Source organism: Salvelinus fontinalis, chromosome 13 (genome assembly GCF_029448725.1).
Source record: "Salvelinus fontinalis isolate EN_2023a chromosome 13, ASM2944872v1, whole genome shotgun sequence".
Lineage (NCBI taxonomy): Eukaryota > Metazoa > Chordata > Actinopteri > Salmoniformes > Salmonidae > Salvelinus > Salvelinus fontinalis.
The window spans coordinates 25,301,330-25,315,901 of record NC_074677.1 but is presented as its reverse complement, the minus strand read 5'-3'; the positions used below and the strand labels follow the sequence as shown (position 1 = coordinate 25,315,901).

The following is a 14,572-nucleotide window of genomic DNA, read 5'->3' as shown; positions in this document are numbered from 1 at the left end:
CACTGCTTCTTAACACAGCGAGCCTCCAACCCGGAAGCCAGCCGCACTAATGTGTCGGAGGAAACACCGTGCACCTGGCTCCCTTGGTTAGCGCGCACTGCGCCTGGCCCGCCACAGGAGTCGCTGGTGCGCGATGAGACAAGGATATCCCTACCGGCCAAACGCTCCCTAACCCGGACGACGCTAGACCAATTGTGTGTCGCCCCACGGACCTCCCAGAGTCTCTGGTGGCGCAGCTAGCGCTGCGATGCAGTGCCCTAGACCACTGCGCCACCCGGGAGGCAAATAGACTATCTTTTCATAAATTTAATGGAGGTGTGAATGTTTTCAGTCCGAGAGGCTCTTCTCTGGCACTAGAGTCCTGCAACAACAACAACTTCTGGCGGTGTTCCTGGAATTGAGGGAGAACTTAGGTAAATGCAATGCCGATTTACACTTGACATATGGACTGACGATTTTGGAAAAATAGACACGGTGGGCTTTTGGTTTCTCTCCCTCTAAAAACAAAAATAAATAATTGTAAATAACAAACGGTCTTTGTTTACCACAGTGTGAAAGAGTGATAGCCCCTCTATAGAAAGTGAGTTTCTGAAACACCGAGCCCTTCTATGCTGATGTGAAGAACAAACTGAATGAAAGAGTCCAGCGAGGATTTGTCAGCATAAAGCTGAGTGACTCACTCATTTGTGGCTTTGGATGAAAATAAATAAGTACCAACATTCTTTGATAGTCTTTTATAAATGTTTTGACTAAGTTAATCTGCTTATGTTGTGTGTTCAATTATTTGTGACATTGGTTACAATGAAGAATGTAAATTAAATAAATCAAATAAATCCTGTTCATAATGAATAATCAGATGTGTTGCAAGCTTGTCATTTTTCCTTATGTGATATTTTTAGGCCATACAAAACATACCAACGACAACTACTTCACACCTGCCCAGACCCACCTGCTCACACCCCCATCTCTGACTCTCCGCTTCAAACGGCACCATTTTGTTTCTCTCCGTTGCCCACACGCACTTTCAACATTTGTATAAGAAAGCATTTAAAGGCTGACATTGGTTGATTTTTAATACTTCTGACAGCCAAATGTCTAACTCCTCCGGTAACTTTTGGACTTTTTAACATTCCCATAAGGCATTGATTATTATAACATAATGAAAATGTACCAGGTAATTTAAATTACTGCAGGCCTAAGACCTATGGATTTAACTTTCTGAATGAATGATTATATTGAAGATGGACTGAAACATTCACACCTCCATTCATTTACAAAAGGATAGTCTAATTGCTTGGCTAGGTTTGACAAATTCCCCAATTTGTGCCAGTTTAGACTACGGATAAATGCTGCGGTCAGTCAGAGTTGAGTCCTTTTGTAAAGTGTAGCCTAATGACCAAAAAAGGGCAAACTTACAATGTATTCGATGCTTAAATACTCTAAAGTTTTACATTTCCTCATTCAACTGCAAAATGGATAAAGCATATACTGTACAGTATTTGTTCATCAACATCTTTAATGCTTTTGTTAATAAAATCAGCTACTGTACAGCTCAGTTCAATTTTTGTTGCGCTTCCAGCTCCACGGCCACGGGTAAAACCTTGCTGAGATGGCCTCCCGAGTGGCGCAGCGGTCTAAGACGCTTGAGGCGTCATTACAGACCCGGGTTTGTCGTAGCCGGCTGTCGTAGCCGGCTGAGACCGGGAGAGGCGACACACAAATGGCCGCCCGGCGTCGTCCGGACCATGTGTCTTACCAGTGAACCTCTGAGTGTTCATCATTAATCCTGTTTCACAGCACTATCTGTCTGTGACTGATGCAACCTGAAAAGCGTTAAAGACCGAGTTAATGAGTACTTGAGGTCACAGAAAGTCTGGTCATGTCCTGCTCTCCCTTGTGTCAGAAATTAGGCACTACTATGTAGGCTACAGAAAACATTGTCCTGTTGGTTTTTGTCAGACTGCACAGTAGCATAATAAACATATACGTTTTACAAGTAAAAAAAATCTATATCAATAATATATTTGCACCCCTGCAGATACTGTGTATTTTTATAATACTGTTTTCGGTTTACAGTAGTGATGGACAGTTGGAGGCACTTTGAAAATAACATGTTTTCAAACACTTGTTTTTCACAAGTGTAGCAGGTTGTGAACTCTGCAAACAATGTTTCCACTTTGAGAATGGCAAATCACTGTAATGAATACATTCATTCAATACATTGGAATACAAAAGAATCCATCCACCCATGATGGACTAGCAGGACAATACTCTTGCCAAGAAGGACATCGGGTAGGAGGACCATTGTATTTAAAGACACTGCACAGTAGCCTAATAAACATGATTTAATTTTTTTTCTTCTCTTCGATCATTTCAAATCTGACTTTATTCGTCACATGCGCTAGATACAAGTGTAGATCTTACTGTGAAATGCTTACTTACAAGCCCTAAACCGACAGTGCAGTTCCAGAAGAGTTAAGAAAATATTTACCAAATAAACTAAATTAAAAAAAAATAATGAAAAGAAACACAATAAAATGACAATAACGAGGCTATATACAAGGGGGTACCAAGTCAATGAGTAAAATGCATAATTTTTTCTTGGAATAGAAACACCATAAATAAATCCCATAGTCTTTTAACAAAAAAAGGTTTCAAAGTCTCCTAGCCAATATTAATCTGTCAAATGCATTCCTGAATGAAATCGCTTTAGCCGACGTGTTGCAGTTTATTAATTGTTTAAGGCTCCCTTTTGCTATTTCATTTTATAACAAATGATTGATTGTATTTAAAGACATGGATGACTTGTATGCTTTGCCAATAGGAAAGTTAAACAGCTACAGAAGCAGGACTCTTAGGCCTACAGCCCCATGTCATTTCAATAACTTAGCTTCTCAAAGATGCCCCCAGGTGGTCAAACTAGCACTAACTAGCATTAATGGCAACAATGGCTGACCGTTAAATAACTTCAGAATTCTGCGGCACCCCGCAAGCTGTTCTGCAGTATGACACAACTTTTAAAGGAAGAACCACTCTGTCCTTGAAAGGCACCCAAACTGCTACACATGAGTGAAAGAATGCGGTGCCGGTTGGGGTTGTGGAGGGTGTGTCTCACCATTGATAAAGATGTAGGCCCTTCCTGGAAATGTGGTTTGTGTTAGCTGATTAGCAGTGGGCCAAGTCGTCTGTGGGGTATTAACAGAGGAGACACTGAAGTTGACCCGTATGCTTTCTATTCTCTACACTACACCCTCAGGCCTGATTCAGTTAAAACCGGTACCTGGGTTACCTGGATATGTCAACAACTAATTAGCATTTGACTTGTGTGCAGCAAGAGGGCACGTTTGAATTGTTTCAAATTGACTGGCCTAGGCTACATTGTTTGAGTAGGCTACATTAATTCAATCAACAAGTTTTATTTTATTTTTTGTTTTTTTTATCAAATCTTATGAATTTTGGCCAGTAACCTGTAAAGCAGCTACTGGTTTTGATTTGAATAGATTAGGTCTCTGTTTGTGCTTCTTCATGTGCACTTTTATAGAATCAAGGGCATTATCTAGGGGAATTCCAGTATTAAGAGCCTGGAATGACATGTCCTCCAAGATTTGCTTTGTGAGGAGGAATAAAATACTTGGCTTACATTCCCTAATTGTATGTTTTGCCTAATACAGATTTATTTAAAGAAACTAAGGAATATGCCACCTGATATTGGTTGAAATGTCTGAGTAGATGTGGTGAGGCATGAGGGGTTGTGCCAAACAGCTGCGTACAGAATAGTTCTGTAGTAGTGATGTGTTTAAGCTTGGGGCTGCAATTAAAACTCTTCACCCCCTACCCTGTCCCCTGCCCCTCTGTCAGACTCTATTCCTGTCACTTACCATACCAGCTGCAGGAGATGAGGTGGCATCTCAGCCCTGTGTGTCTGTCTTGAGGGCGGTCCCTGTTTTTTATCTTCAGTTTAAATTTAACTCCCCTCAGTGTCAGGTATGTGATCTGAAAGCAAACTCAGTTTTGGCTGCATTTCAAGTCTGAGCAGCTAGATGGAGGATTCTCCCTCAGCCCCTAGTAGCTGTGGAGGGAGAAGGAGCTCCCTGGCCCGCATCATTAATGAGCCTCAGCCTAAACGAATACCTGCAGGTTGTAGTCTAACTATTACTCTAATAATCAGACACGTTCAGCCTGGCAGCCCTAGTCCAGTAAACACATTCACAGCCTCACATTACACAACTCGAATATGGTGAGAAAGTAAAACGAGGTGAGGAAAAACCTGTCCGGCTTATCCTCAGAAACGCAGTGCCACCAAATGTTACCATGACCCTTCTCAGTGATAAATGGGTCCATGGGCACAGTATGCAGCACTTCCCTGCAGGCTGTTGCTGTGTCAGGGTGTGAGAGTCAGTATGAGTTTGAGGCTGGTCTATAGGTACTGTGCCAGCCAGGCCTGGCAGACAGACTGGGTGACAGTAGAGGGGTGCTGTTAATCTAGCGTCCCGCAGGTCTTTATTTGAACACCGGTTAACCCCTTGTGTTCCTCCTCCTCATGCAGTTTGACTATACAGTCTCTGTGTGTGTTGTCAATGTGAGTTCAACAACCGGTCAGAACAGGATAGGGCGACTACTGAATTCCGGTGCTCTTAGGGTGGTATAGTCTGTTCCCCTGCGGGAACTTTCTGGAACATATATTTAAAGAGTCTCAGAAATGAGGTGTGTTAGCATCACCACAATGCCTTGTCATTGTTAGTACATTTGAAAGGTCATGGTTAATTTGCTAAACTTAGTGGAATTAAATTGGCGCGTGTGTATTTTATTTGTTACACACGCACAGTGTGCAGAGCCTAGTTTGAGGAGCTGAATAGACTGCGAGAGCACCTCGAAGCTGGTACTGGAGTGAAACGAGACAATTCTAAATGCAATTGTGTGTTAAAATGTTTTGATGGCTACGATTCAAAAGAGCTACAACACTGAACAAAAATATAAACACAACCTGGTAAGTGTTGGTCCCATGTTTCATGAGCTAAAATAAAAGATCCCAGAAATGTTCCATACACTCAGAAAGCTTCTTTCTCTCAAGTGTACAAATTTGTTTACATCCCTGTTAGTGAGCATTTCTCCTTTACCAAGATAATCCAACCACTTGACAGGTGTGGCATATGAAGAAGTTGATTAAACAGCATGATCATTACACAGACTCTGCATTGTTTTACGTTGGCCAAAGATCACCTCCCAGCCCCCCTCCCTACTCCGGGTCCTGCCCCCCCAGTCCAAGAGACCATGCAGCTCTGCTCTGGTCCATCTCTCTGGAGTGCTGCTCAGTGTCAGGCTCAATGACATCACCAGTCAGTCAGTCACACAGCAGCACACTCCTGAGCTGATGTTAAACCCCTGACATAACACTAGTGTAGCCATGGCCTTTCATTCATCCCATCTAATGGTGCAGATAGGCCTGCTGTACAACCTGCAGTTTTGTCAACCTTATTACCTTCTTGGTTAACTAAGTTACAAAATGTAGAAGTTATGACCCATTGACAAATGTGTTGTATTTTTTAATTGAATTTGCCCTTTTCCCATGTTCTCTTCCCACCTGTCATTCTGTCTGGCACCAGTTGATGGTGAAGTCCAATAAAAATGTTGATCTTCCTATAATAGCAGTTTGAGAGAGAGGCCTACTAAGGGTTGACCTTATTGCTATTTATTGGCTTGTTTTAGAGCCCCTCAAAGTGTTTCTGTTTCAGCTGGTTACTTCCCAGGTTATTGAACGTTAAATAGCACCTAACTTTTCTCCTCTCTCCCACCCCCCTTTTCTCAGCTCCAGAACTTGGGCATTAACCCAGCCAACATTGGGTTCAGCACCCTGACGATGGAGTCTGATAAGTTCATCTGTATCCGGGAGAAGGTGGGCGAGCAGGCACAGGTGGTGATCATCGACATGGCCGACCCTAACACGCCTATCCGCAGACCAATCTCTGCAGACAGCGCCATCATGAACCCCGCCTCCAAAGTCATTGCACTTAAAGGTACGCCAATTGGAACTGACAGTCTGAATTTCGTTTAGCCTTTATTAAACCAGGATAAAATCCCTTTGAGGTTAACCTCTGCAGGGAGTTATTTGTACGTACAAGAGTTATCATACGTAGGCTTACATTCCATCCGCTTAAGATTGTGTTGATGTTTTTATGGATGTAGTACAGCAGCATTTAACCCTTAATGGGCCTGCCTATCTTCATGATTCAGTTTTTACACGTTTGTGTAATGTAGCCAGCCGATTTCTGTCAACATCCAACATCCATTCAGTGAAGTTAACATCTGTTTAAGTCCACATACAGCTATTTATATTTTGTTTTGTAAAGTCATTTTGATTGGCCTAGCCGGCCTCTTGCCAGACATTCGGTTTACTGACCTGTGAGCCAACAGAAGTGTTTTTTTTACAGTCTTGTTCAGCAGTCATAATTGCTTTGTCTGTTTTTGTTTTGTTTTTGTTTCTCTGTTTTGTTTGTTCTTTTTTTGTTTCTTTACTGCTTTCTTATGTGTATGCAGACGGTGAGTTAAAATTTCAGTACACCTGAGTTGTGGAAGTTTTAAATCCTGTTTTTAAATCAGTATATCAAGTCTACACTAGGGTCGATATAAAACACCCACACCAGTCTCTTCTTTCATATTAGACGCATGCAAACCAAGCTGTTAGCACCATGTTATCATCCAGCTTGAGACTGATTCCCATTGTGCCAGTCCCATTGTACTCTATTTTCCAAACCCTGTCTGCATATAGTTGAACATCAATTTGTCAAAATACCCTGATGTTACGTTTTAGTATGGAATCAGGACAAATCCATTTAAAAAAATATATATATGCTATATTTCGTACATGTATGTTTAAGCTATTGTCTAACTACTAGGCCATCTAAACAGGATTTAGCTTTCACAACCATCTAGCTTGAATGTTGGCATTTCATCAATATCTTTTCCTAGATGTACGTACCAGTGATTTAGTATTTGTTTTTGGGGGTGGAAATATTGTGGGTCAAATTATGATTTTAGCTACATTTCTATTTACACAAATTTATGCTGTGTGCCATTTGGATTCCATGCCCCAGTTCCTCTGTGTTCAAGAGTAATGTTGCCCAACCCCATGGGTGCCTACAGGTTTCACTATCGTTGTCATAAGAGCTGTGTAGTTTATCATTGCTCTAAGCTTAGGTTATTTAATCCTGAAACGAGACCACATAAGTTTGAGGTAAAGCAGTAAATAGACGTGAGCTAGGTTACTCGGGATGTTATGTTTCATCTTTTATTAAAACGTTTAGAATTCCTTCATAGCTAGCCAACTATCATGGTAGATCCAGAGTTGTAGGCAGTGAACGTGCCCTGGCTGATGTTGAATCAGTGTTCATACTCTGATGGTTGCTCTGCTCATATAGTATTGATCAGATGATACACAGTGCATTCTGAAAGTATTCAGACCCTTTGACTTATTCAACATTTTGTTACATTACTGCCTTATTCTAAAATTGACTCAATCGCCCCCCCCCTCATCTAAAAAATATCACATTTACAAAGTACTCAGTACTTTGTTGAAGGACCTTTGGCAGTGATTACAGCCTCCAGTCTTCTTGGGTATGGCGCTACAAGCTTGGCATGCATGTATTTGGGGAGTTTGTCCCATTCTTCTCTGCAGATCCTTTTAAGCTCTGTCAGGTTGGATGGGGAGTGTCGCTGCACAGCTATTTCCAGAAATGTTGGGTTCCAGTCCGGGCTCTGGCTGGGCCACTCAAGGACATTGAGACTTGTCCCGAAGCCAAGCGTTGTCTTGGCTGTGTGCTTAGGGTTGTTGTCCTGTTGGAAGGTGAACCGTCGCCCCAGTCTGAGAACCTGCTCCAGAGCGCTCAGGTCTTCATCAAGGATCTCTCTGTACTTTGCTCAGTTCATCTTTCCTCGATCCTGACTAGTCTCCCAGTACCTGCCGCTGAAAAACATCCCAACAGCATGATGCTGCCACCACCATGCTTCACCGTAGGGATGGTGCCAGGTTTCCTCCAGACATGACGCTTGACATTCAGGCAAAATAGTTAGAGAATCTAGAGTTAGACTAGAGTCTTGTTTTTCATGATCTGAGAGTCTTTAGGTGCCTTTTGGCAAACTCCAAGCGGGCTGTCATGCCTTTTACTGAGGAGTGGCTTTTGTCAGGCCACTCCTACAATAAAGGCCTGATTGGTGGATTGTTGCAGAGATGTTTGTCCTTCTGGAAGGTTCTCCCATCTCTAGAGGAACTCTGGAGCGCTTCCAGAGTGACCATCTGGTTATTGGTCACCTACTTGACCAAGGCCCTTCTCCCCCGATTGCTTAGTTTGGCCGGGCAGCCAGTTCTAGGAAGAGTCTTGGTGGTTCTAAACTTCTTCCATTTAAGATTGATGGAGGCCACTGTGTTCTTGGGGACCTTCAATGCTGCAGACATTTTTTTGGTGCCCTTCCCAGATCTGTGCCTTGACACAATCCTGTCTCTGAGCTTTACAGACAATTCCTTTGACCTCATGGCTTGATTTCTGCTCTGACATGCACTGTCACCTGTGGGACCTTATATAGACAGGTGTGTGCCTTTCCAAATCTTGTCCAATCTATTGAATTTACCACAGGTGGACTCCAAGTTGTAGGAACATCTCAAGAATGATCAATGGAAACCGGATGCACCTGAGCTCAATTTCGAGTCCCACAGCAAAGGGGTCTGAATAATTTTGTAAATAAGATGTTTTTTTATTTTTTATGCATTTGCAAACAATTCTTAACCTGTTTTCTCTTTGTCGTTATGGGGTATTGTGTGTGTAGATTGAGGAAAACATTTTAGAATAAGGCTATAACTTAAAAAAATGTGTAACAAGTCAAGGGTTCTGAATACTTTCCAAATGCACTGTATGTATCTAGCTTGACTGTACGTGTCCAGTAAGACTATCCTATCAGATGGTAGTGGCGGTAGTAAGTGTACATTTCAGGCCAGGAGTATAGAGATGTTGGAAAGAGCCGTTTGAAGAGTTAGCCACCAGTTCATTGGTTGTTCAAGTAAAAGACTGATGGTTTTTTAGACCTGTGGCTTCAATAAGGGCCGTCCTCCTCTCTGTAGGTCCAATATTGCCCCTCCCACTCCTAATGTAATTTACACAGGCCTAAAATGCTTGAACAAACATCTGGTTTGAAATGAAATTCCTGGGATTTCCATACTGACAGACAGACATCCCTGTGACAGTGGTGCTCTGTCCTCCTGTCCTAGGTTGCCTGTCTCTTTCTCTTTGTCACCCTGTGTTTTCCCTGACCGCTTTCAGCAGCCATTCATTTATGTGAATACTGAGTGGATAACAATTATTACTGAGAGAGACTGTACCTCATAACCATTCCATTTGTAGGATATCTATAGTTTATATCAGTGAGGGTGGGATGCTTGTCGGATCCTATATTGTTTGGAGGAGGACTCATTATTGGTCTATGTCGGCTACAATCCAATAAGCCTATGTACTAATTTCAGGAGTGGATTTAACCAAAAATATCCACATAGTATGACTATCACATGCAATTTTAGTTTTGGAGCTCAATGTTGAGAGGTGAGAAATGTGACTTGTAGCGCCTAAGATGTTAAAACACGCATAGGCTATAGACTGTGGCAATAAATAATACACTCATTTGAAGCGAAAAGCAGTCGTGAGATTATACTGGATTAGCAGTCATGACTTTTGTCATTCCCAATCATCTGTGTTGTAGCTACTGTTGGACAGAACTAGTGGGAAACGCAGGGCCGTGGTCACTAGCATAGTAGCATTACCTTCTCTTCTTCCTATTCCCTAATATGCATTCAGACAGGGCCTCCCCTCCCTCTCAACCACTTTGCTAAGTCTGTCATGTGATGGGTTAGTCACCCTGGGGGATGGGAACATAAGAATACACACGGTGTGCAGATTCTCACCATCCACACTAAATTGCTTAATCTGTTCCAATCAAAATTCACTTTGTTGAATTTAAAATGTGGCTGCTGACGCTATTATTGGTGCACTGCAAACTAGTCTGATGCTGTGATTATGAATCAGCGGCTGTCACTGATAACACAGCAAAAATAATTCTGCAGCTTTTGGAAGTGAATTGCTTTTTGTGATTTACAATTAGCTTTCGATCTGGTAAATGAACAGGAAATACATTAATGCTTCTTAAGGCTTTAGCTTACCTATTTAAGGTTTATTCATCCAAAACTAATCAAACAAAACACAGGTGAGTAACCTTTTCTAACCTATCATCATTGATATATTAACACTATTAAATAACATGTAACAACGCGCAGTCTTAATCACTATTGAGAACCCCTCCATTAGTTTAAGTGGTTTTATTTGCCAGTCCCCAAACACACTGCAACATACTGTATCTTTCCTCTCCCTTTAATACTCTCCGTAAGTATTAATTAGTCCTCTTATATTTGACCTTGATGCAGATATGTCAAATTTTAGTGGTTATCTGTAAAATTTTGCTTTTCTTTGCTTAATCTCTGACTGGTGTTTTAGTAAGTCATGGTGACCTCCTTGCCTGATGCTCTCTGAGCCATGACTACCAACATTTCCAGCTTGACTCTCGTTACTCAAGTGGAATTTGGTATTTACTTTACCTTTCCCTCAGTCCGGTGTGTGTGTGTGGCTCTCTAACTCTGACCTGTGTGTGTGTTGATTTAGCTCTCAGATTAGCCACAACGGGTTGTTCTCCCATGCGATGCCCCTCTCTCTCCTCCCTCTGCCCCTCTCAGCCGCCAAAACCCTTCAGATCTTTAACATTGAGATGAAGAGCAAGATGAAGGCCCACACCATGACTGATGACGTCACCTTCTGGAAGTGGATCTCCCTGAACACAGTGGCACTTGTGACTGACAATGCCGTCTACCATTGGAGCATGGAGGGGGACTCCCAGCCAATCAAAGTCTTTGACCGGCACTCCAGCCTGGCAGGCTGTCAAATCATCAACTACCGCACTGACGCCAAGCAGAAGTGGCTGCTGCTCATTGGCATCTCCGCACAGGTCACTGTCTTAAACACACACACACACACACACACACATATTCATGCAAGCGCACTCACACTATATTATGTTTGTAAATGTGGGGAAGAGGTCTGTCGGTGATAGAGATGCTCAGATTTTGACTCCACAAAGCAAGCTGGTTTGCAGGGATTTGTGATCTTGCATGATGTCTACTTTGATGCTAATTAGCATTTTTGGATCTGAGAATAAATAGAGCCAAATATAATGATAAGTCATCTTGCCTGCGAGATTTACATGGTTATCAAAACGTCACGCCAGGGTAAGCCTACACAAAACACAGCCCTAAAATCACCTATGGTGAAAAATGAATGGTGGAATAATGTTTGGAACCATTTCCCTATTTGACTGCTAGGTTTTATAGGTATTATGACACCTCCACTGTGGTCAGGTGCTGCTAAGAAGGACCTAGAAAAACTGCAGCAGGCCCAGAACACAACGACACATCTTGTTCTTCACTGTAATCAGAGGGCTAATATCAATACTATGCATGCTAGTCTCTCTTTGCTAAGAGTTGAGGAGAGACTGAATGCATCACTCCTTTTTTTTAATAAGAAACATTAATGTTGAAAATTCCAAATTGTTTGCATAGTCAACTTAGTCAGCTCTGACACACACACACCCACCAGACTTGCCACCAGGGATTTTTTTTTCACAGTCCCCAAATCCAGAACAAATTCAAGTTGACGTCCAGTATTATATAGAGCCATTATTGCATTGAACTCCCTTCATCTCATGTTTTTGAAATGAACAACAAACCTGGTTTAAAAAAACTGATAAAAGCAGCATCACTGCACAACGTCTGTCCCCTTTTTGACCTAGATATTGTGTATGCACTGATATGTAGGTCTGGCTTTGAGCTGTTGTCTATTAATGTCCTGTATTATGTCATGTTTTGTGTGGACCCCAGGAAGAGTAGCTGCTGCTTTCGTAACAGCTAATGGGGATCCAAATCAAATACAAAAAACACCAACTCCTCCATGACAGTGAATATCCCTGATCACACACGCGGCGTGGCCTTAGTATGCATCATCAAACTCAATCGACTGACTGCCTGCAGGACATTGCATACCCTGTTGCTCTGTAGTTTGATGTGTTTTCTCTGCTGCAGCAAAACCGTGTGGTGGGTGCCATGCAGCTGTACTCTGTGGACAGGAAGGTGTCACAGCCCATCGAGGGCCACGCCGCAGGCTTCGCCCAGTTCAAGATGGAGGGCAACACAGAGGAGTCCACACTGTTCTGCTTTGCTGTGAGAGGACAGGCCGGGGGAAAGGTAGGACAGGGGAGGAGAAGAGGGAGAAAGGACTGGCAGGTTAAAGTCTATTGTCGTTGGTAGATATTATATTTTTTTCACTTGACAATACTCAGTGGACAAATCTGGTTTAAATAACGTAATTATAACCAGATTACCACTAAGTGGTTGAAATCTGGTTGTATTGACGTCATTGCAACCAGTTTTGCCCGTTGGCTAAGCACTTTGTAGATGACCGTAAATGACATTGTTCTCAATGATCCTCTCTAATGTAGTTGCACATCATTGAGGTGGGCACCCCAGCCACAGGGAACCAGCCTTTTCCAAAGAAAGCAGTGGATGTGTTCTTCCCTCCAGAGGCTCAGAATGACTTCCCAGTGGCCATGCAGGTAGATAATAGCTATGTACTGTACATATCACTGTTATACCCATTTCACACTACTGAGCCATACCAAGCTGTGCTGCAGTATCCTGGTTACGGATTCACCATAAATGCATGCTGGAAAGGAGAATTTGAAAAAATATCAGATTCGCCACAATATTGTGGAAAGGGCATTAGTGTTAGCCAATGATGGCCTGTTAGGAACCTTGGACTGTAGTTTTCACTGTTCGCCTCTGTTAGACCAGGGCAGCCTGACATTGTGACTCTGACTGCACATAGTGAAGAGGCGCATGCACATCACTGATGGCCTGAAATGGTCCATTCACACACAGTGTGGTGAAGGTGCAACAAGTGCCACTTCAACCTAAGGAGGCTGAAGAAATTCGGCTTGTCCCCTAAGACCCTCTACAGATGCACTATTGAGAGTATCTTGTCTGGCTGTATCACTGCCCGGTACAGCAATTGCACCGTTTGCAACCGCAGGGCTCTCCAGAGGGTGGTGGGGTCAAGCCAGCGCATCATTGGGGGCACACTTCCTGCTCTCCAGGACATTTACAGCAACTGGTGTCACAGGAAGGCCAAGAAGATCATCATGGACCTCAGCCACTGCATGTTCACCCCACTACCATCTGGAAGGCGAAGACTGTACAAGTGCATCAAAGCTGGGACCTAGAGACTAAAAAACAGCTTCTATCTCCAGGCCATGAGACTGTTAGTCACCACTAGCTGGCCTCCGCTCAGTACCCTGCCCTGAACTTTAGTCACTGTTACTAGCCGGCTACCACCCGGTAATCTACCCTGTACCTTAGAGACTGCTGCCCCATGTACATAGTCATTGAACACTCGTCATTTTAAGAATGTCTACGTACTGTTTTAGCCACTTCATATGTACAGTGCCTTTGGGAAAGTTCAGACCCCTTGACTTTTTCTGCATTTTGTTACGTTACAGCCTTATTCTAATATTGATTAAATAAAAAAACAATTCCTCAGCAATCTACACACATTGCCCCATAATGACAAAGCAAAAACAACAGGTTTTTAGACATTTGAAAACAAAAAAAACTAGCGGATATCACATTTACATAAGTATTCAGACCCTTTACTCAGTACTTTTTTGAAGCACCTTTGGCAGCGATTACAGCCTTGAGTCTTCTTGGGTATGACGCAACAAGCTTGGCACACCTGTATTTGTGGAGTTTCTCCTATTCTTCTCTGCAAATCCTTTCAAGCTCAGGTTGGATGGGTAGCATCGCTGCACAGCTGTTTTCAGGTCTCTCCAGAGATGTTCAAGTCCGGGCTCTGCCTGGGCCACTCAAGGACATTCAGAGACTTGTCCCGAAGCCACTCCTGTGTTCTCTTGGCTGTGTGCTTAGGGTCGTTGTCCTGTTGGAAGGTGAACCTTCGCCCCAGTCTGAGGTCCTGAGCGCTCTGGAGCAGGTTTTCATCAAGGATCTCTCTGTACTTTGCTCTGTTTACCTCAAACCGTACTAGTCTCCTAGTCCCTGCCTCGGGAAAACATCCTGACAGCATGATGCTGCCACCACCATGCAGGGATGGTGCCTGGTTTCCTCCAGATGTGACGCTTGGCATTCAGGCCAAAGAGTTCAATCTTGGTTTCATCAGATAGAGAATCTTGTTTCTCATGGTCTGAGTCCTTTAGGTGCCTTTTGGCAAATTCCAAGCGGGCTGTCGTGCCTTACTGAGGGGTGGCTTCCGTCTGGCCACTCTACCATAAGAGCCCGATTGGTGGAGTGCTGCAGAGATGGTTGTCCTTCTGGAAGGTTCTTCCATCTCCACAGAGGAACTCTGGACCTCTGTCAGTGACCATCGGTTTCTTGGTCACCTCCCTGACCAAGGCTCTTCTCCCCTGATTGCTCAGTTTGGCC

At 43.2% G+C, this 14,572-nt stretch overlaps 1 protein-coding gene across 4 annotated transcripts in view; it reads left to right on the top strand.

Annotated features, from left to right (window-relative positions):
- Positions 1-14,572, top strand: part of LOC129868300 (clathrin heavy chain 1) — a 51,129-nt gene that overhangs the window by 11,331 nt on the left and 25,226 nt on the right. For all 4 annotated transcript variants that reach the window (XM_055942149.1, XM_055942150.1, XM_055942153.1 and 1 more), the window contains exons 2-5: positions 5,807-6,014; positions 10,766-11,034; positions 12,164-12,325; positions 12,580-12,693. In XM_055942149.1, coding sequence (XP_055798124.1) covers positions 5,807-6,014; positions 10,766-11,034; positions 12,164-12,325; positions 12,580-12,693 — 753 coding nt within the window. The remainder of the gene's footprint in view (positions 1-5,806; positions 6,015-10,765; positions 11,035-12,163; positions 12,326-12,579; positions 12,694-14,572) is intronic.